This window comes from Cottoperca gobio, chromosome 7 (genome assembly GCF_900634415.1).
Source record: "Cottoperca gobio chromosome 7, fCotGob3.1, whole genome shotgun sequence".
Classification (NCBI taxonomy): Eukaryota; Metazoa; Chordata; class Actinopteri; order Perciformes; family Bovichtidae; genus Cottoperca; species Cottoperca gobio.
The window spans coordinates 5,499,973-5,520,680 of NC_041361.1; the positions used below are offsets into that span (position 1 = coordinate 5,499,973).

At 40.7% G+C, this 20,708-nt stretch overlaps 2 protein-coding genes across 3 annotated transcripts in view; both read right to left on the reverse strand.

Annotated features, from left to right (window-relative positions):
* Positions 1-3,437, reverse strand: part of cdh26.1 (cadherin 26, tandem duplicate 1) — an 8,264-nt gene extending 4,827 nt beyond the window's left edge. Inside the window, exons 1-9 of the mRNA XM_029434945.1 lie at positions 3,393-3,437; positions 2,135-2,185; positions 1,940-2,032; positions 1,674-1,829; positions 1,425-1,572; positions 987-1,156; positions 737-865; positions 462-647; positions 64-332 (exon numbers count right to left, since the gene is read on the reverse strand). Of these exons, the coding sequence (XP_029290805.1) occupies positions 64-332; positions 462-647; positions 737-865; positions 987-1,156; positions 1,425-1,572; positions 1,674-1,829; positions 1,940-2,032; positions 2,135-2,185; positions 3,393-3,419 (1,229 nt within the window). The 5' untranslated portion in view covers positions 3,420-3,437. The remainder of the gene's footprint in view (positions 1-63; positions 333-461; positions 648-736; positions 866-986; positions 1,157-1,424; positions 1,573-1,673; positions 1,830-1,939; positions 2,033-2,134; positions 2,186-3,392) is intronic.
* The window catches only part of LOC115010419 (dysbindin-like), a 23,890-nt gene extending 8,030 nt beyond the window's left edge, over positions 1-15,860 (reverse strand). The window contains exons 1-4 of one of the 2 annotated variants that reach the window (XR_003832467.1): positions 15,398-15,860; positions 8,185-8,334; positions 7,928-8,077; positions 5,647-6,747 (exon numbers count right to left, since the gene is read on the reverse strand). Coding sequence is in view for 1 of the 2 variants with exons in the window: in XM_029434946.1 (XP_029290806.1) it covers positions 6,437-6,747; positions 7,928-8,077; positions 8,185-8,334; positions 15,398-15,440 (654 nt within the window). In the remaining variant the exon portion in view is untranslated. Of the gene's footprint in view, positions 1-5,536; positions 6,748-7,927; positions 8,078-8,184; positions 8,335-15,397 lie in introns of those variants that run through there. The other variant, XM_029434946.1, reaches the window with a different exon arrangement.
* Positions 15,861-20,708: the final 4,848 nt, after the last annotated feature.

Sequence of the window (20,708 nt, forward strand, 5' to 3'; positions counted from 1 at the left end):
GGGTCAGACACTATTCACAATGTTGCAATGAGCACAGCAAGCACACAGTGTTTGGACACCAACCTGATTTTGGATACGTCAGAGTCGACGTCGGTAATCTTTGGAGTGAACAGCTTAATTCCTGGCTCCTCCTCTTCTTTCCGGTGCACGTCAAATTTATTTTTCTCATAGACAGGTGGGTCATTGACGTCAATCACTTTCATCGTGACGTTGATTGTGTTTGGAAGTGGATGTGTGCTTGCAGGTATATAATCTTTACAAACAAATAAGGGTTCCTCATTTTTTACTCCAATCTGCAGAGTTGTAAAAGTTGTCGACTCAAAGTCCTTGCTCTGGAAGAAACACACACGTTTAAGTGAGTACTGGTGCAGCTACTGTTTATTCAAACACTTTGTTGAACTCTTACCTTGGCGCACTGTGAATGAATGAAGATTTTATTAGCGTGAGAGGAGCAGAATTACCTTGATGACACTCAGAATACCCTCATTAGTGTTGGGATCAGTTTCGATTTTGTAATAGTTTTGCTCATTCCCTTTAATGAAGAAGAATTTGGCATTCCAGTCAGGAGTTTTAGGAGTGTCTTTGTCGTCTACAGTAATTCTCAAAACATTCTCCTTGGTCATCGACTCCATCACCTCACCATGGTACTGGAAAGGCAGAACAGTTTGATCTTTAACATCATACATCACTGAAACAAAGTTACTTAAATAAAAATGATATTAATGAAAAAACGTGCCTCCTTCTCCCTGAACGTCGGTAGATGAGTGTTTGAGGAAAGAATGTCGAGAGTAACAACGGAAGTGGAGGAAAGGCGCGGTTCTCCGTGATCTTTTGCTTCAACAATTATTTCATACTTCTTTGCTTTCTGAAACATATATAAAACAAAGTTCAGAAAACAGATTGAAAATATTTAAAATGATGTTGATGCATGATTATGTACATGCAGCTGCCCACTGATGTAGGCACAGTAAGTCGCTCAGCCTCACTTCGTAGTCGAAACATCCTTTAAAGGTGAGTTCGGCCATCATTGTGCCCGTCTGCTTCAATTCAATCTTGGGCTCCTTTGGATTCTGTGAAAGCATACTGATGGTGATTTTAGATTGAGGTTTGCCCCTTTGATCTTTGTCCGTGGCCAGCAATGTCAATGGCAAGGTCCCTTTAAGAAATGAAGCAAAGGAAGCAAAGCAGAGAGATGTGTTATTGAAAAGTAGGAAGTGCAGGAATGGGAGAAAAAGTACGCAGTATGACTAAAGGGGGCGTGATTGAAGATGAAGCGGGATTATTTGGTCGTGTCTCTGTTTAACCGCTTAGACTTCATGAGAACTTCTCTACAGCCATATCTGTTTATTGTTTTCATTCTTTGTTGGGTAATACTCAGTGACTGCAGGCAGAAAATACACTCATTTCTGCAACTATAAACTCACCTTCGACCAAATTTTCTCTCACTGAGGCACTTAAGTGAGGGTGGGAAAATGTTGGTTTGTTGTCATTGAGGTCCATTACTTCTATATTAAAAGATAGTTCATCGTCTATCTTTTTTCCCGTCTTTATGCTGAAGACATCAAATTTGATCTGTGGGTAAAGGTACTCATGTTAAAATTGTTGGTCATGGTTAAAAATCGACATAAAATGTATTTCTCGTTAGAGGGATTGGTAATCCAGTATTAGCTCACAGGGTATAAGTCGTATTCCTCTCTGTCGACGGCTTTAAGGGCATAGACGGCTCCGGAACTTTTATTGATTTTGAACACTCCCAGAGGTTCCAAAGTCACACCCTTTCCACTTATAGAGTACGTTTGACCCGCATCATGATCCTTGTCATTAAACATCTAGTGTGAAGACAAAAACCTTTAGCTGTTATTATTTGCATGTTTGGCCCTGCCATAATATTAAGCTGTCTAATTGATTGGTATTTACATTTTTAAAATGACGTTCTCACCGTTGAAATTAACTTGGGGAATGGTCCAGGATCATTTTCTTCTATTTCGAATGTAGACAAAACCCACCTTCTTTTGGAACGCACCAAATTCTCCTGTTAAAAACCAGAAAGTGAATCAAACATACAATTGTATAAATCTTATCAGAAGCAAAACATCTTGGCAGGAGTTTGCATTCTTAAACATGAAGCAGTTACCTGCTTAGCGCTGCTGATGTGTTTGCCAGACTCCAGGGCTGTTACTGCAACCTAGAACAGAAACATGTAATAGTAAACTTTTAAAGAGTCTTAAATCCCACAAACTTTACAGGTATCACACTTCATTCACTGCTCATTTACTCCAATGTTCTTTTTTTAGTGTCGCTCTCCTCATTAACGTCTTTCTCGCTTTCCTTCACCGTATTTTGCTCCTGAGATAACGAACATAGATGTGTCCATTTATCCATTTTGTATACCCACTCATCCTGTGAGAAATGTCAAGCACGCATCAGTTTGCCCTTCTGTCACAGAGCAAACACACACAGAAACACCTTCATGTATCAGGGCAACTTAGAGCTTCCCATTCATCCAACCTGCATGTCTTTACACTGTGGAAGGAAACCAGTGCCATTTCTTTTAATATGAGTAGAAGCGCAGCTTTTTGGTACAGTAATTTATAACACTACGAAAATAACACCAGTACATTTTTTTGAGATTTTGTTTTACAAACAGTGAACATGTATTAATCCCTATCAATTATTTAAATAATAATAGAAAAACATCCAGCAAAACTTCAATCAATAGCAAAGCATGTGAGTCACCACAATTATCGTTCATTTATAAGATTGTTTGGGGTGTTTTATGCCTTTTGCTTATAAATAGCAATAGTCTGCGTCTTAACCATAGACTCTATATATACTTAGCCACAGTGTTGCCCCACGGTGTGTATTATTTGGCTGCATCTACCTTTATGGTTGCAGATTGCAAACAACGAAATCCTATTCTGCTCACCCCTCCCTCAAAAAGCCTGATATTTGTTTATAAAAGAAAGAAGCTGCCTTGCAGATAGGACTGCAGCGGGACGTAAGTGATCTAAAACACCACAGAGATGCAGAACTCATTTAATAACAAGTGCACATCACAACCCAATGAAATCTAATAACTGTGTTTAAAACGTGTGCTTCTGTTAAGCTTATGAAGGAGATCGTGTTACTATGTCCACAACCTCTGTTTCCATAACATAATGCACAGAACTGGTTTTGCTTCCTGACTTCCTCCATCCGTATTTGTCTGCAGACTTTTTAATAGAATAGAATGAAATGTACACTCTTGTGTACAAAGTGTACAAGTACTCACAAACAACTACAACTTTCTCAAAACAAACATTTTGTGATAGAATTAAGCAAACATTGTCCTTGTTTGTCATGTTCAATGATGCCTTAGTATAACTGTAGATCATATAGAAAGTAATTCCTACCAACAGAATCAGGTAAAAGGTCCTCATCTTGTTCCACTCTGCTTGATATCCTTTGCGGGAGTACTCCAAAAGAGTCGAAGTCAGTTTGAATAGGAATGCACAGAGGACAGCCCACAATGCCTGCAGGTAAGTTGGCAGACTTTACAAAGGATTCTTTCTTTACGTGTAAAGTTCTGCGATGTGATGTGTTAAATGTGAGTCAGTACATATAATGTGTGTGTAGGACAACATAGCGACATGTAAACTCACCTGTGTATTAGCTCTGTATCCGACAATATGATTAATACGATAATGTGGATGTATTGGGCTTTGTGGCTGTGCTGAGGAACAGGAATCGGCTCAGGTGTACACCCATCCAGCTCTATAGATCAGGTTACCATGTATTATCTATGTCTGGATCTACATCCCTTTCAAACTAGTTCAATTCTAAAGCTCCTGTCTGTTTTGAAATAAAGTGACTGACATGGCACACACACACACACACACACACACACACACACACACTCAAACTACTCTACTTCTCCGTAAAATAATATAAATAAGCAAAACAAAAATGTGATAATGCGGCATTGTGTGTGCTTATTGCATACGTATTTGTGTTTGTACATGTTTGTAACAAAATCATTTTGAAATTTTATGTTTTTAATGAATTAAAGTGACAAAAAAAGAGAAATTTAATTGCTTTCTTGGAATTCTCTCAAGGCCCACAAATCAGTTTGAATCCATGTTATGATGCATCATAAGACATAACAAAGATGAGTGGATGCCTTGTGTAACAAGAAAAAACTGTGTGGCTCACAGGCCAAGTGATCCGTTCCATTTTTATGTATTTAATAAGAAGATAATTATATCTTCTTTTGTTTGTATTGCAAGCATACCAAAGAAGCTAGCAATGGCGGTATGTCTTCAGGCTCAGAGATGCAGCTGAGTGGCTGATATGTTGCTGTTTCCAAAAAGATTCATTTTTAATTCACAATAACAATATATTATATGTCCTTTAGTAACCACGTAATATGTATAGTCTGTTTCAAATGTGTCCTTGGTCATTATTTATTTCCCCAACCCACAAAGTGTCACAGAAGGGCTGTGTACTTTTAGGCGGCGGGCAGGACACACAGACACACTCATGTGTATGTTCTCACCACCGGGTGGTTTTGCATATGGGAGTACACAATGGAAACTTCTTTCATGTCATGGCAGGTGATCCTGATCTGCCCTATGGCGTATTTGACAGTTTTGTAGATGGGGTTTCAGAAACACGGCATGCACACATGATATAAGGCGTTTATGCATAAATTAATTAATTAAGATCTTAAAAACAAAAGAATCCCTGACACACTGTATTATATTCAAATCTGGATTAAATAGAAAATTCTAGTCTTCTCAGAAAAAAAGCAGACCTGCTGTACTAGTTTCCTGACAGTGTGGGAATACAATAACATTTCATTTACACAGCGCAGCTTCTCAAGCTTGTCAGCAGTTCAGCGCTGGAAAACAGTGCCACTAGCAACACCAGTCCTCGCCATGATTTGCATAAATAAGATAAAAATCCTAACGGTATCAGGAAATTAGATCAGGTAATTGGATAAGAGGGAACTACAGAAGTGAAGTCACAAACTTATAAAACTAGAAGAACCAGAAAGCTCAAAGCAAACAAAGGAAAGAACAGCATGTTGGTAAATATGAATTATCTGTGTACGCTATTATACAGGCGATAACAAAGGAGTCATAACCAGCTCTGGAGGTCATAATCCACTGTCCTTGTTTTGTTTCAAAAACTGTGTTTCTCTTCAAAAATGTTTGTCTTTAGAGTGAGAAATGACCTCTTAACATCCAGCATGATCAGGAGGAATGATTACAGCAGCCAAACAAATGCTAAGCTATCCTTTAAGTACACATTACACAGACGTCTTAAGCATTTTAGGAATCGTAGCCAACATGTTTAGCGTTCCATTTGATTTCTTCCATTTTGTTATTGACTACTTAGTGAGAAAGAGGTTTAAAAATAGCTAAAACCGAAAGCCTGCGAGTATAAAGACAGACAGCCCAGGCAAATGTATTTATATATAATACATTTAAGTAAATTCAGCGGTTTAAAAACAGTTGTTTGATAAAAACAAATCATAGCAAAGAAAGACTCCAACCGCTGTTTCATTTTTATTTAGTTCATAGCAAGATGGGAGCAAGTGGGGAAAAGATACACATCATGATTAACACTGAAATAAGGATGTTTTGAAAGTAGTCGTAGGCTCACACACACACACACACACACACACACACACACACACACACACACACACACACACACACACACACACACACACACAGCTGCATCACTCACTCACCACATTCTGTAGTCTACTATATGCAACTCCTACATTACACCTCACACAGAGGAGAGGAGTAACTTAGTATTCAGTACAGTAATGGAACACTCTGTAGTTACATCATTGAAAACATATAATATAATCACTAACAAGAACAAAATTTCATGCTTTGACAAACACAGTTCCACATGCACATGGCAATAGATTCATGGTCACTTTAAATTCAACTTTTTGTTGGGTTTTGTTGACCTTCTTAAACACAGAAGGAAGATTCATGACTACTGTGTAATGCATCTCTTCTTCTTTGAACACGGTCCAATCACTGTCTATAGTCATCGCTGTTAGGCTGGGAACTCCTTTGAGAGGTATGCTATCTGCAGTCATTTAAAAACAATAGGCATGAGGCATATTTCCCTCTGGCAGTGAGGGGAGAAAAACATGTTCTCAGCCAGAACATGTTAGCACATTATAGTGAGATGACTCATTTTATATGCAAATAATATATGAGAGACTTTGACACCACGAGTTTCAACAACACATATTTGTGGTTAACACTAGGAAAAATAGATTTTAAGTTGTAAATAAAAATCCAATGTACTCAGGGAAAGATTCAAAAGAGGCAGGCGGGTCAACCGTGCTAGGGTTTTCCCCAAAATAAAGTTTTGCATTTGACACTCTTTTTAGCCATGTATCTCTACGGAGAGTAACATTCAGTCTTTAGGGAGATTTAGTTACAAGGCTTCTTTCCTCCTCGTCTTCCTCCTCTGTTTCTTCATCCCTCGTATGGGGTACGGAGGTCAGCAGCAGAGTGTCTGCATGGACTTCTTCATCGTCCGACTGGATCACAGGTGTGTCGACTCCACCCCCGCTGGTATCACTGGAACCAGATGAGGTGGAGGACATGCGACACTTTGAGCCGAGGTGAACTTCATCTTGTCGTTTCAAAGGTGCTCGCTCCCTGTACACAACCTCTGCATCTTCATCCTCTTCATCTTCTTCTTCTTCTTCTTCTTCTTCATCCTCACCCTCTGTGAACAGAAGATGTTAAAACTTGTTCTGTAAGTGCAGAGTGCACCTACATTATTCAAGGTTTCTTTCTTACATTTAATAATTATATGGATGGCCCACGTAGAAAGATTAGCTAACTACGTGGTGTGGTGGTGTATTGTGGAACTGAAATGTTGCTGTTTTGCAGCTGATTCACACGTCAAATCAGGTCATTCGGATTAGATAAAACATTTTTTTTATCAGATGGTTCGTCTGAATCGTATTGTAGAGATTACTGGAAGAGTTAATACATTCAGTAATTCTTTGAACACTGATGTCAGGATGGGATTTTAATTAACACTGACAGGTTTTGAAAACTCCTTTGAGAGGTATGCTGTCTACTTCACCCTAAAGAAGTGAAAAGAGGGAGGTTTCATTCTGGCAGGAAAAAGGTTTCAACGAAACACTTGAACGGACACTTTTCTATTTAGGACAGATCATCTTAGTTCATGGGAGTGGCACGACAAGTCAAATGTTACAGTTGTACAACTGTCAAATGTTTTTGACGGTTGTACAACTGTAACATTTGTACTAAACAACAAGAGGTTTAATAAACAATTGAACGTGAGTGTTTGACACTTATTAGGAAAGATGTATATGTATTGGTAAAGAAAAATCCAATGTAAGGGAAACGTAAAAAAAAAATCACATCAATCGCATCAAATCGCAGCCAGGTCGTCCGTGCTCGGGATTTCTCCAAAAGAAAGGATCGCAAATGTAGAGAGACAGAGAGATCTCAGACACTCTTCGTCCTAAAAATATCACACAAAACGATTCTTTTGACCTCCATTTTTAAATGAAGAAAGCTACTTATTTTACTTTGACCCATGACAATCATATGTTTTTGTACCTGTATACTTAGAATGACAGTACACATGAATCCTACACACTATTACAAAACGCTGCACAGTGATGTGCATTTTGTCTATGGAGCATTTAAAAAATATATATATATACAAAATAGACATGCAATGTTCTGTACCTGATATAAAGAAAATAACAATGACGTTTAAAAAAAGAGATTTAGTCTACACACAGAACATCAGTTGTAAATCTTGACATTCTGGGTCATGGCTTCTTCTTTTTTGACACGTTTAAGTTGCCTGCTTCTGTAATATCTACATGTAAAAATTGATTACATGAAAGAGTCCATAAGTGCACCTGGTAGTGGAGAAGCCAGCGCTCCCTCGTCTGCTCCTGAGCCTGAGTTTAGGAACACGTCAAGAGCCTCCTGGTCAGAGAAGTCCATCAGGTCCATTTGCTCCAGGACGTCTACGTTCACCTCCATAGAAGAGATGCTTCCCATAGGGGCTGCACATACAGGCAGATCGGCATAAACAACATGGATACACACTGTTTATGTTTTTTTTTTTTTTAAGTCTAAGTATTAATGCTCCAAAGACTGGACTGTCACTCACGTTTCCTGCAGCCGACCTGCAGGTGAGCAGAGGGCAAGTTGTTGTCCACGTCATGCTGGTAGACCTCTTCAAAAAAGCGATGTCTCTCCCTGAACTTCAGGTGCTGAGCAGAATCATTGTCCAACACCCGCTGAGCGTTGTCTGTCTCCGCTGAAAACCGAGACACATACAACAAAAAAATACATAACCATTCTTATGATTTTGAAACAATTAGGCCTAACTGTACACAAGGTTTGTGATTTGCTTCAGTGTTTCTAGATTTACTGCTCTTGGGGAGGGGGGGGTGCTGCCTGGGCTAGATATGAGATCCGTGCGTGACGCAAATTGTTTAAGTACTCTCCTTACCTTTCCTCCGCTCTGTCTCTGACTGTAGGTGTGTGCGCACGCGTGTTTGTGTGTGTGTGTGTGTGGGTTCGGAAGCGGAGCTCCGCTCTTCGCGAAGCAGAGCAGAGGAGAGAATGTGAATACGCAAAGCAACTGAAACGTGCACATACATTAGATAAATAACATAAGCGTTTAGTTTATTTAATAAAAGAGCACCTGGTCAATGTGAAAAGTGAGTTGTGAATATAAAAAACTAAACAAAACTTGAATATTCGGGGGGGGGGGGGGGGGGGGGGGGGGGGCGAGCGCAGAGCAGGGAAACACTGCACTTTATCGGTGCTTTGTCCTACACACTTATTTCACAATATAGAAACAATAGGTCTTATATGCTTTGGCCTAAATATAAATGGTGGGAAATATTAGAGTGTGACACATCAAAGGCTCTCTGCTAGTTTGGGAACCACTGATCTAAAGTGTCAGACGTTAGAGGCCTCAGGATTAAGGCACCAGCTATGAACTTCATTTCTGCGTTATTTTGCATTTCTCTTTCATATCTCTCTACTGTGTACTATCATACGATCATAAAGTCATACAATGCAAAACAAACGCTTAAACACAAAATATGTGAGTGCGGTCATGAAACAAGTTTATCGGCGTCTAGTACTGTTTGCCAGTACAGGAACTCAAAGATGTTATCAAAGCTGGCTTGGTTTCTAAACCAAAAGCCAATATTTTATCTGGCTGTTAATCTTCTGTGGGTTCATGAAATGGCAATGTCCTCACATCTCCCATGATTAGCTTTGTGAGTGTTTGGGTTCGCGTAAATGTTGCCTTGGTCTTTGAGCTGCCGTTACCTTGCAAATCTCTGAAGATCTCCTCGCTACTAGCATGTGACGTTACTAGGATTTTATTTGAATGCGTGACAGTGCAGACATGTAATGAAAAACAAGAGAGCATCTGTCCTTAGGTCTACCTCCAGCATCAACTTCTGTCATGCTGACCAACTGTGGTTGTGTAACCGTGCTACATCCTCCTCAGAACACATTGTGCCTTCTCCCACTGGGCTGCATGAGCTGACACTTTGACTTATGTCACCAGCGTTTTTATGTTTGTGTGTGTGTGTGTGTGTGTGTGTGTGTGTGTGTGTGTGTGTGTGTGTGTGTGTGTGTGTGTGTGTGTGTGTGTGTGTATGAATACAGCGCAAGCATTTTCACATGAACTGAATGAGTGTGTGCTTATGCTTTCATGCTTTTGTGTACGCATGCATTTCGTTTGTGCCGATTTGTTTCACCCAGTGTGTCAAGCTTCCATGACTAACATGTTCACATGATGCCAGCAGATGGATCCAGCATGCACAGTAACAACATTCACTTTACTTCATCTAAAAACCTTCTGAGTGTTACTTTCCCTCTTGTTTGAAAACAAACACGTCTGTGTGACCCAGCCTCCCTCTTCATATAGGTCCATCCCTGGAGACCCAGGTAGTCAATCTGTCAGCTACGCTTCCACAGCCCTGGAGGGCTTTGTGTCCACTATCATGCACTAACGACAGCCTTTTATTCGGTCATTCAAGCTGTCTGTGGAGGCAGGAGATGTAGTGATATAGTGGAACATGCTGAAACCCTGAGCTACACTTTGCTATATTGCTGTATTTAATATTCTAACTTAATTGCAACCCCACTTAGCTTTGAAATGCTGGAGTTGAGCAACCAATTCAGCTTCAATCAAAAATGATTTTCTGGCAGATTTTGCTTCATTAATTCTTCTCTTATTATGTCAAATCTGTCAAATTTAATATGGTCTGGATGAGGTCTATCCAATTATCATAAACAAGTCATTCCCAGTGCTTTTCCCTGTTTTTACATTACTGCATTTAGATGTGTGTCGTTATACTATATACACTCCTGAAATAGGCAAAATAGGGCTGCTCATAATTGACTGATGAACTGTTTGTCATTTTTACTTGAAAAAGCTGAAAATTACAGTCAAGTCAGTTGACTAATCGACTAATTTTATGCAGCTGTAGTCAAAAGGTGCTAAGTAATAGTTTTATCTCTCACACCATTAGCCCTCACCCCTCGACACGCCACTGCATAAGTCTGTTGCAGAAGTTCACTGCCCCAGACATGTCCCATTAGTCCAGCGTGACTGAGTAACTCTTGACCATTTTCTTGCATTGTTTTTGGCATTGCACGGTATGTAAATCCTATTTAAGAGACACACTCTATAGGGAGACCATTGGCCTCAACAGGCCAACCTGTTAGAACCCCCTACCACACTATCTTCTTGCCAGCTGCCAGTGTCTATGATCATTCAGCAGGCATTATTTGATAGCAGTGGACAGCATGAGACACATAAACCAGTTACTACAGGCTGTTACAGTAATGATGAGGCTCCTGATGAAGAAACTATACAGCTTACGTAAGCTTCAGCGTTGCCTGCTGGCCTTATGGGGTTGTCTCTCTCTCTCTCTCTCTCTCTCTTCCTCTCTCTGTCTTTGTCTCTTTCTTTAAAATCAAATGGTGCTACTTAAGTTGCCATTGGACATGCTCAACCCACGCACAAGCTCGGCTTCATGTCTCCATCTGTCTGCCACAGCGTGGGTGAAAAACATGTATGTAAAAAGCTGACTCATCCAGATAACCTCTGAGCTTTCTACTACCCTGCTGTGGAAGACGCGTAGGAGGTCTCCATGCAAATTGGTTGAGTTTACATTACTACCGTGCTCTGTGTGAGATCCAGATGGTGTCTATAGCCTCCAAGGGGGAATCCCTTGCTTTTGTAAGGGGTTATTAACCACCAACAATCCTTATGTGGCTGTTGGCTCATCGAGTAAAGTATTTTTTCCACTTTCAATCGTAGTTAAGTTAAAGTCTTCCAGAGGCTTTCCAAAGGGGAAACAAACTTATCGTGAGAAAATAAGCAATTGATGCAAAATTAATAAAAGAAAGTTTGAACAATGAGTGCCAGACACTGATGTTCAAGAGAAGATCATGCAATCCTTGTGTTAAACGAGGCAAAGCGTTCAGTTTTTAGGCTGCTGCTTTAGGCGACAGAATTCATGCACAGGTCACATGGAAGGGATTTACAGTAGTCACGGAGAATAACTTGGCTGTGATGGCTGACTGTTGCTTTGTTAGTGAAGTGTTGGCTTCAGGATGAATTAAATTAAAAAGCGAGATGAAGTGAGGTAGGCTTCAAATCTGCTGCTTCTACTTCTATGTTTTGTATGTCAATGAATGCTGACACTGCACTAAAACACATAATGTTGTTTTTTTACAACCACTGATGGAAAGAAAAAAATGTATTAAAGAAAAGAAAACCTTAGAATTAATAATTCAGTATGACTGATGCGTGCAAAAAGTAGCCTTAGCAGTGTCTTATATCTCAAACTCAATCTGCTAATGATTACCCTGGGGCACAGTAGCAGTGTTGTTACCCTTACCACTGCATAACAGGATCCAGGTCTCAGTTCTGGGATCACAACTCCTTTCAATGTAAAAAAATGTTTTTATTATAGCATCATTACAAGATCGCACCATTAGCACCAACCTCTGAGAATATTCACTTCATCTCACATTTAATCATTTATTCAGCTGACACCCAGGTGACTGATGCATACAAGAATGTGTTTTCTGCTTTGTTGTGATCTGTGGCTGGCTCTCGTTAATGTCATGTACCTTGACTTTGACAATAACACAATGTTACAGCTGTTGGTAGTAAAATACTTAGCCAGGCAGGCTAATGTTTAGAGTTTATGTTAAAGACGTCACATTTAAATTCTTTAGTTTCCCTTTCGCTTGTGTTTTTGGTACATACACACACACACACACACACACACACACACACACGCACACACACGCACACACACACACACGCACACACACACACACACACACACACACACACACACACACATTGCGGCAAAGCTAAGAAGGAAATGCACTCTGCAAGGGCAAGCCGTCATTATTTCATTATGAATCTGTGGCGGGACAAAATAGACTACAGTGGGCCGCTACAGTCTAGGTAAATTATGGGAAACACAGTGTATTTGTATGAGTCCTAAAGTTGGATAAATTCACATTTACCTCCAAGAAGTTGGTAAATATTAGTGGCACATTTCATAAAATTCAACAGTTGTAAGAAACAAGACTTCTTCCTGGCCAGACACACAAAGAACAATCTTCTAGGTCACATTCCAGTTAAGCTTTACTGTATTCTGAGAGCTGCCCTCTGAAATTCTATAAAACTTGTGCTCTGTCGCAGGACCTATGCCCCCTATCCCAGAAATCCCTGCTCCATCTCAGCCTACACTGAACCATAATTACCAGGGGCTTACTGTTACATCATTCTGGCACAATCCTTTAACTGCCCACCCTACAACACTGGACTCCTACAGGATTGTAGAGCATGATTATACAGCTTACCGCCTAGGTTGTGTGTACATGCATGTAGGATGACGGTGTCAGTTGAGTTTGTAGGAAAGGAAGGAAGGAAAGGAGTTTGTCAAAGAAAGGAGAATGTGGCGTTATGCAACCTGATCCTGCTGAGCATTATTCCCGGTAGAAAGTAGCTGTAGTGTCAGTGATTTGAGGCAAAAAGCTTTACTGGGTCTGCTTACCTCAGCTAAGTCTCACACTGACAAAAACAAGGGTGCAGTGACGCCATGCATTTTGTGCGTTTGTTGTGAACTGAATAGAAGGAATTTCATTGGCTTAAGAAGTACAACAAAACTTTCTTTATCCTCTTTGTGGTCAACGTTCCCTAATTCTTTCTCTTTCAGACATGTCCACTCCGCTTGCTGTTGATCAGTTCATCAGCACTTCTGTATGCCTAAGAATATAGCACGAGATGTAGAGGTGGGTGGGGGTGGGTAACCCAGGTGGCATTTGAGCTGAAGCACATGATGTTTTCATTCTTCTGATTATTCTTCCACGGTCGGATCCTTTAGCCACTTCCACTGCTCACAATAATCCACACTGTTAGTCTTTATATTTCTGCTAAAATATACCAAACTACAACTCTTGTTTTATTTTGCCCCAGCATGCAATGTGCATTTGTTTCTCTCTTCTTTCTTCTTACCTTAGCAGCAGCTTTTAGATGATGAAAACATTCAACATGCATCATTAGCCGCTCTGTGTTATTCTAATGGTGCAATCACACATCAAGAGTCCTGGGAACTGCAAAGGAAGCAGGGAACAAATGTTCCTATTGAACCAAAGAGTCACATGGTGAGGCATTCAGTCCCCCTGTGGCAAATGGAAAGAAATCCCATGATCATCTTTCTGTTTTCAGTGAACAGAAAGACTGGGTGTTTGTGTGTGAGAGAGAGACAGCTAGTAAGGCAGTCGCACTGCATGGCCTCATTTGACAGCTCATCTATCTCAAACTCCACCCTTCCTCTCCTACAGTAATTCCCCCCGGGGGCTGATGATGGTGTCACCCGGCTCTCAGCAGTATACAGCCACATCATTTTTAGGTATTACTGCTATTATTTACGGAGCCAATCACTCTCCTGCTGGCCTCGTGGCCACAGCAGTCCATCAAGCATAAATCATTTATGAGTGAGATCACTGCACCACAACGGCCACCTCCCCCCCGCCATGCTTCCCCACTCCCCTCACTACCCACTCGCACTATCCATAAACACACAGCCATGTAGTGGAAAGTGAATCCAGACAGCTCCATTATGATCACACCGGTTTCACTACACCATCATCTTCACGCTGCAGGATGCTCTATCTAGTCCACATTATTAAGTTATTCTCATTTTCAGGTTCCTATGATCCTCGTGCCGTAATTACATCTTGAACATTGTCTGAACACCCCCACCGTCAGTGTGTGATCAGATTGTGTATTCCCATTTCCCATTCCCAAAGCTATTAAGGCACTTCACTCGGGGCTAAATGCAAAGATGACCTCCAGCTATGCCCACTGCTCCCGATTTAGGTCAGTCATAACAGGGCTTTCAGTAGTCTCCACAGAGTTCACGTGTAGTGCTCTTGTCTGTAAACATTAACCATCACTCACAGGCACCCCCACACAGAAACTTCTTCATTAAAGCAGCAAGTAGTATGGGGGGGGGGGGGGGAGCAGATTATTCTCTTAACACTTAAACAGAAAGAAACAGCTCTTGTGAGGTCATGTGTTCAATTAGAAAGCAAAACAAAGTTTCTCTGGCAAGCAGGTAGCAGTTAGTCTGTCTGTCCTGTTTCTATATAAAGACCTTCTTCCTGTAGCTTAGTCAGACCAAGAAGTAGTTGTTATCCCTTCACTGTGATTAAACCTGCATCTGCATCAACCGTGCCTCATCACCATCAAGGCTAATTTAGAAAGAAAAGGCCAATGGCTGTTATTATTATTACTATTATTATTTTTTACATTAGTTGCTAATGAAGCTTGGTTCAAGGCTGGACCGAGAAGTAAAAGGATAAACTGAACATGTGTCATTTTGTTGTTTTTAGTATTATTAATTGAACCCGTAGGGTAGAGAAAATGAAGCAACTACCGTGCAGTACCTACAGTGTGTATAACATAAAGTGCAGCTAACTAATGCTGAATTAAACATCTCTCATGGAGAGTTATCTGTTTTGTTGTGAATGGCGGTGAGCCGTGATTCATGTAGAGCTGAATCCATTTGTATGGAATTATTACCCTTTGCACAATGTAATATTAAACGTTCCCTTTCCTGCCTCATGAAACAATATCCTAAGATACTGTACTGTGTAAATAAATGTAGTAAATACCTGCCTAGAACGAATAAAGAGCACATTACGTGTTAAATTACAACAACAATGCAGAGTAAATCCCTATACAGGACATTACTGCGAGTCTGCTTACGACCACCTTCTCTTTAGCTACATTTCTGTTAACACTGTTGGTTACTTACGTGCCAGACGCTTGTTGTGGTTGGTTGGCCCAGTAGACGACATGGTCCAGTGGATGTGGGACTGCTTGCAGAGAGTGCTTTGCCTTTGAGTGTGTGTGGATTTTTCTTGTCCACTCCTGTCAAGGCTCCAGGACAGGATGCTGGTGTGTGTAGTGGCTGGTCATCTAGTCATTGCATCTCTTGACTTTGGCACTAGGACCATCACAGATAGAACATTCACACTTTCTGTCCTTGCCCTGTCCCCTTTTTCTCTTTCTTCTGCTCTGCTCTGCCTTTATGCTGTGTTCGCTGTCTCCCTCCCCCTTTCTGATCGCCTTCACTGTTCTTTCTAGGTTTTTCCTCTCACTGCTTCACACTCTCATCTCGGCTGCCTCTCTGTGTCTCACACACACGCACAGACACACAGACACACAGACACACACACACATACACACACACTCTTGCTCTCTGTCAGACAGTCTCAGTAGGGTTGTAGAGAGCTGTGCAGCTTAAGGACGGGGAGGGGGTAGAGTGATAGTGGGCTACGGCATTGCGGCCTGTACCAACTGGTTACAACGAGGGGGTCAACAGGATCAGGAAGTGTTTAGGCTTTTTATATAATATTAAGGAATATACCAGGATTAAACCCCTCCTGTCTCCCTTCACTGCTTTGCTTTATATATTTGTATTTCTTTATTCAGTTTGTTGTAGGATGAAAGCTTTAGAGTGGGATAAGAGAAGAGGCATATTAATAAATTACCACCGTGCTATATCTTATATGTTATCAAATCTATACATATATATCTAATATATGTTGCGTTGCATAATCTCAAATCATGTTATGTTAATTCATTGTTTGTCTGTGGGTTTTTTTTATGCATTGACTTTTATTATTTCTTTCCATGTTCTAATAATGTATACCAGGTGTAGAGTTTAAGTACTGGCCTTATTAAAAGAGTATTCTAGGAATTTAGTATTGCACTTCCATAAAGTTGGGGAACTCCTGAGAGACTGTACAGCCTCACTCGTGGCTCTGTGAGGATGTACTTACAGGCACAGTGGTGCTTTGAGCTACGTGCTAACACCACCATGCTAACAGGCTCACAGTGGAAATGCAAGAATAATGTTAACCTTGATTACCATCTTAGTTTAAACTGTTAGCTGCTAGATGTTAATATTTGCTAATTATCAATAAACACAAAGATGATGGGAATGTCATTATTTTTGCAGATAATTGGTCATAAACTAAAGCATCAGACTAAAAGTCAAATTCATGCTGTAGGAATCTTGAACACCAAAGTCAGTTGGATTCATCCTGAGGGTGAATACCTGTGCCAAACTTCCTGTCAATATGCCACAGAAGTTGTGGCGGATCGACCAACATTGCCAACCATGGGCTGAAACCAATCCAAAAATAGATTGATCTTGAATTTTCACAGGCTGAGTAATACTTTCCATGGTGTAAACAGATTGATGTGTGGTTCCCTTTAACTGTTTACAATACACTTATTATTCATTAATGGATTGATGGATTAATAATAAGACATGCTGAGATCCCATCAGGTTGTGGAAAAATACATTTGCAGTTGTAAATTCTCCTCTAGCATTTGTGTTTCTTTCTATCTAGCATTTTATTTCATTAGAGGGATCTGTCCACTTACCTTCTGGAAAAGAGCAGCAGAACATCCACACAACTTGTTAACATTTACATCTGCAGACTTGACAGCTAATTAAAAGGTGAGAACCCCATTGCCCTTAATTATAGACTTGAATCATTGACCTCTCTGTCCAGATATACTATTGAGTAAATTTGCAGAAATTTGCATATCATTTGGAAAAATCATTAAAGGGAGTATCTTCCTAAATTACATAAGAGGTTTCTTAAAGCAAGCGTGAACAAAAAGCATACATAAGCATGTCCTAACATGTAATCACCCGCACACACACACACACACACACACACACACACACACACACACACACACACACACACACACACACACACACACACACACACATTGCGGCAAGAACACACCATTTAAAATGCACATGTTCCCACATGGCACAAATACGCACAGCTGCAAGCGCTCTGTAAGTGTCACGTATGGGGGGGTATATTGGCACTTAGCAGCATGGATTCTTGCAGGTCCTGACTCCCCCTAACCTAATAAGATGCTTCTAACAGCTAGTTACATCACATTTCAGCTGGAGGAGGCTGCTCCAGTCTATCCACTAATGTTATGGAAAACTCATTGCCGACTACATAAGGAGAGAGAGAATACATGAATGATTCATGGCCTGTTCTGCTTCCATTCTGTAGTAATTTGCAAACTCATAAGATTATTGGTGTTTGATGTGAGAAAATATCTTTCCTGTCACTGCATATGCCAACACCCATGTAGAGTACATTACCGTAAAATCCGAAAGGTATCCGAATCTCATTGGTGAAACAATATCGACATCTGCTGGTGAATGTTATGTATTACATTTGAGCTCACACTGCTGTGTGCAGTTACCTAAGCGCGATGATTCCCCTCAACACACACTCTTTTACACTTCTGTGAAATGACATAAATAATAATAACAATTATTACTTGTTGTCAATAACAAGAAGTGCTTTTCAGATGTGTTGATATGTTGACCAACAGCAGATCAAGTATGTGCGATAGATTCAATTTGGGAAATGAAACACATTCATAATCTCATTTCAAATTTGTATTTCATGTTTTAGATACTCCCAAATGTAATTCATTCAGGTGAGCAAAAGGGGATTTCCAGTGACTGTTACACGGTTCTTTTTTTATTGTGTGTGTGTGTGTGTGTGTGTGCATAAGTGTGTGTGCATGTGTGTGAGTTGTGCCTGTTGCTCTTTCAGCTCTATCCGTGTTGGCTTCCTCTTTGAAACTGTGTTGTCTCAATTTTCTGCAGCATAGTCTCTGATGTGGCTTGTGACTCATACTGTGGTAAATATACACATTTGCGCATGCACACTCACACAAGGACAGATTCACAGACACATGTGTTCACATCTACACACGCAAACTATTCATGGTCACTAGTTAGTATTTCCTCTGCCTTCCCGTTACACTTCGGTTGAACAATAAAATGACATAAGCTGCTGCTGGATCTTCTCTGGTGAAGAGCACACAGCTAAGCCTCAGTGACAGACGGAAGAAGAAGAAGAAGAAAAAAGTTCACATCTTCACTTCGCATCTTCACAGCCGCACCAGACAGTGAAGTCAAAGCCCTCAAACTTTATTAAAAAATATCACATTGTGCTGTATGGGGATATTCTGGGGGTCACCATGGCAACAGACATCTGAGTGCCAAATGCACTAACATGCCCACCTGCCTGCCGGTGTTCCAACTTGTTCCTCTCAGCCTCTCAGGCATTATCTATGTGCTGTTTGCTAAATGTGGAAGGACGGAGAGGCGACAGGAGCAATGCCTTTGTTCTCAGAGAACGGAGGACACAGCTCTGTCAAGGTGTTAATTAGACATTGTGAGACAAGAAAGTTGTTAGGATTGTGCTTCAACTGTGAGATGCACAACCTTTCGTGTGAAACAGAGCCTTTCCAGACTTTGTAAAGAATGCAACATCGTGAGTGACAGCTTTTTTTTGAAAGCAGCAATGCTTTATGAATACCACTACTGTGTGTTACAGTATATCCACCTGTTATGTCATTAAAACTTTCTGACAGCACCAAGCTCGGAGTAATATGTCACGTCTCAGTTGTTTGTCGTCTCTTTCGGCTCTCTCTGGATATGTGTGTTGTAGTCTGAAATTTGAAATAGGCACAGCTCTTTGATTGTGTTGTGCGTGTCTCTGCGGACGAGCTGTGAAAATGCGCACTTGGAAGGATCAGTTTTGGGTTACCATGATGGTGTGTGATGTCAGTTTTGCAAGTGTGTGCAGGGTTTTTCAGTGTCTAAATAAGATCTAGTGACTCATGTTGAAAAAACAGGCTGCTTGGACTGGGTCACTGACAGTATCAGTTTACCTCGTCATGCTGAGCCTTGCCACTGATATACAGCAGTGATCTGTGGATATTAGTCAGATCATTTTTTTTTAAAGCAAACCGTACAGGAAAAGTGTTTGGGTAAATATAAAGGTGGAAATGTCAGATCAACAACAAAACCACAGCATAGACCATGGCGTTAATGTTTGACTTATATGTAACATATGATTACATCTGTTAATAATCTATTTATTATCACACTAATGAGCTTGTAAGAGGATTTGTTTAATAAAGAGACAAAACAGGTGTCAAAATGTCACACTTTTCAAATAGCTCTATTATTTATTCTCTCTGGAGTTTGTGTGTGTAATAGTTCATGTTTAGAATTAAAATAGCATTTGAATGTTTCTGTGTGCATGTGTGCGTGCGTGAATATATGCATGAGTATGTGAGTCACGCACCACTATCCAGCCCCCTGAGCTTTGAGTTTTGATGCCCATCTTTCAGCTCCTCTACTGCACACTGAACCCAGTGAACCTTCTGCTGTTTACACTCTCCCCCTCCTCCTGCTCGCTCTGTCTCTATTTATCTCTCTCACACACTCTCATGCTCATCTATTCTCCCTCCGTCTCTCTCTTACTTTCTCCCTCCAGCTCCCTACAGTACATCTCTCTTTCTCACGCACTCACGCTCTCTTGTGTTCTGAGTCTTTTCTCTCGCAAACCCTTCCTCCGCCTCTCTTTATAACTGTGCCTCTGTGTATCTACCTCTGCAGATCAAGACTTCAGACTCAGACAGTCTCCAACTTTATAAGGTTCAGACAGACACTCAGGGTCTCTCGGTGTTAGCATTGTCTCTTTTACCGTGTCGATGTGTGGCCAGAGAAAGAGACATGCAGAAGAACGGAGGTGATGGAGACAGGAGTAGAATGAGAGATGGAAATGGAAAGAAAAGGATGTTGGTGCTTTTCAGAGCTTTCAGCATTTTAATTGAGATGAAGCTTAAAATGTAATCCCTATAGATATCATCCTCATTCCCAACCTCCACTTTCTCCTGACTGTTGTCTTCCTCTTTCACATCCTCATCATCTCATTGTCATCATCGCCATCAATGTCCTTCCATACACAAACACCCTCATTCCATCAGGTTGCAGAAAGTCGAACAGCTTCTGTGTCGTCAGCCCTCTGCTGCCCACACCGAGCCCCTTCTGTTAGTTACAAACTTTCTCCAACAACAGACTTCAAACAATGTGGCTCTTTTAGTTGTTTGCATGCATGTCTGTGTCAGCAAATCTCCTTTTTTTTTTTCATGAATGAGCATATGTGTGTGGGCATGTGACTGAGATAGTAAGGGAGGACGGTACAGGAGCAGCG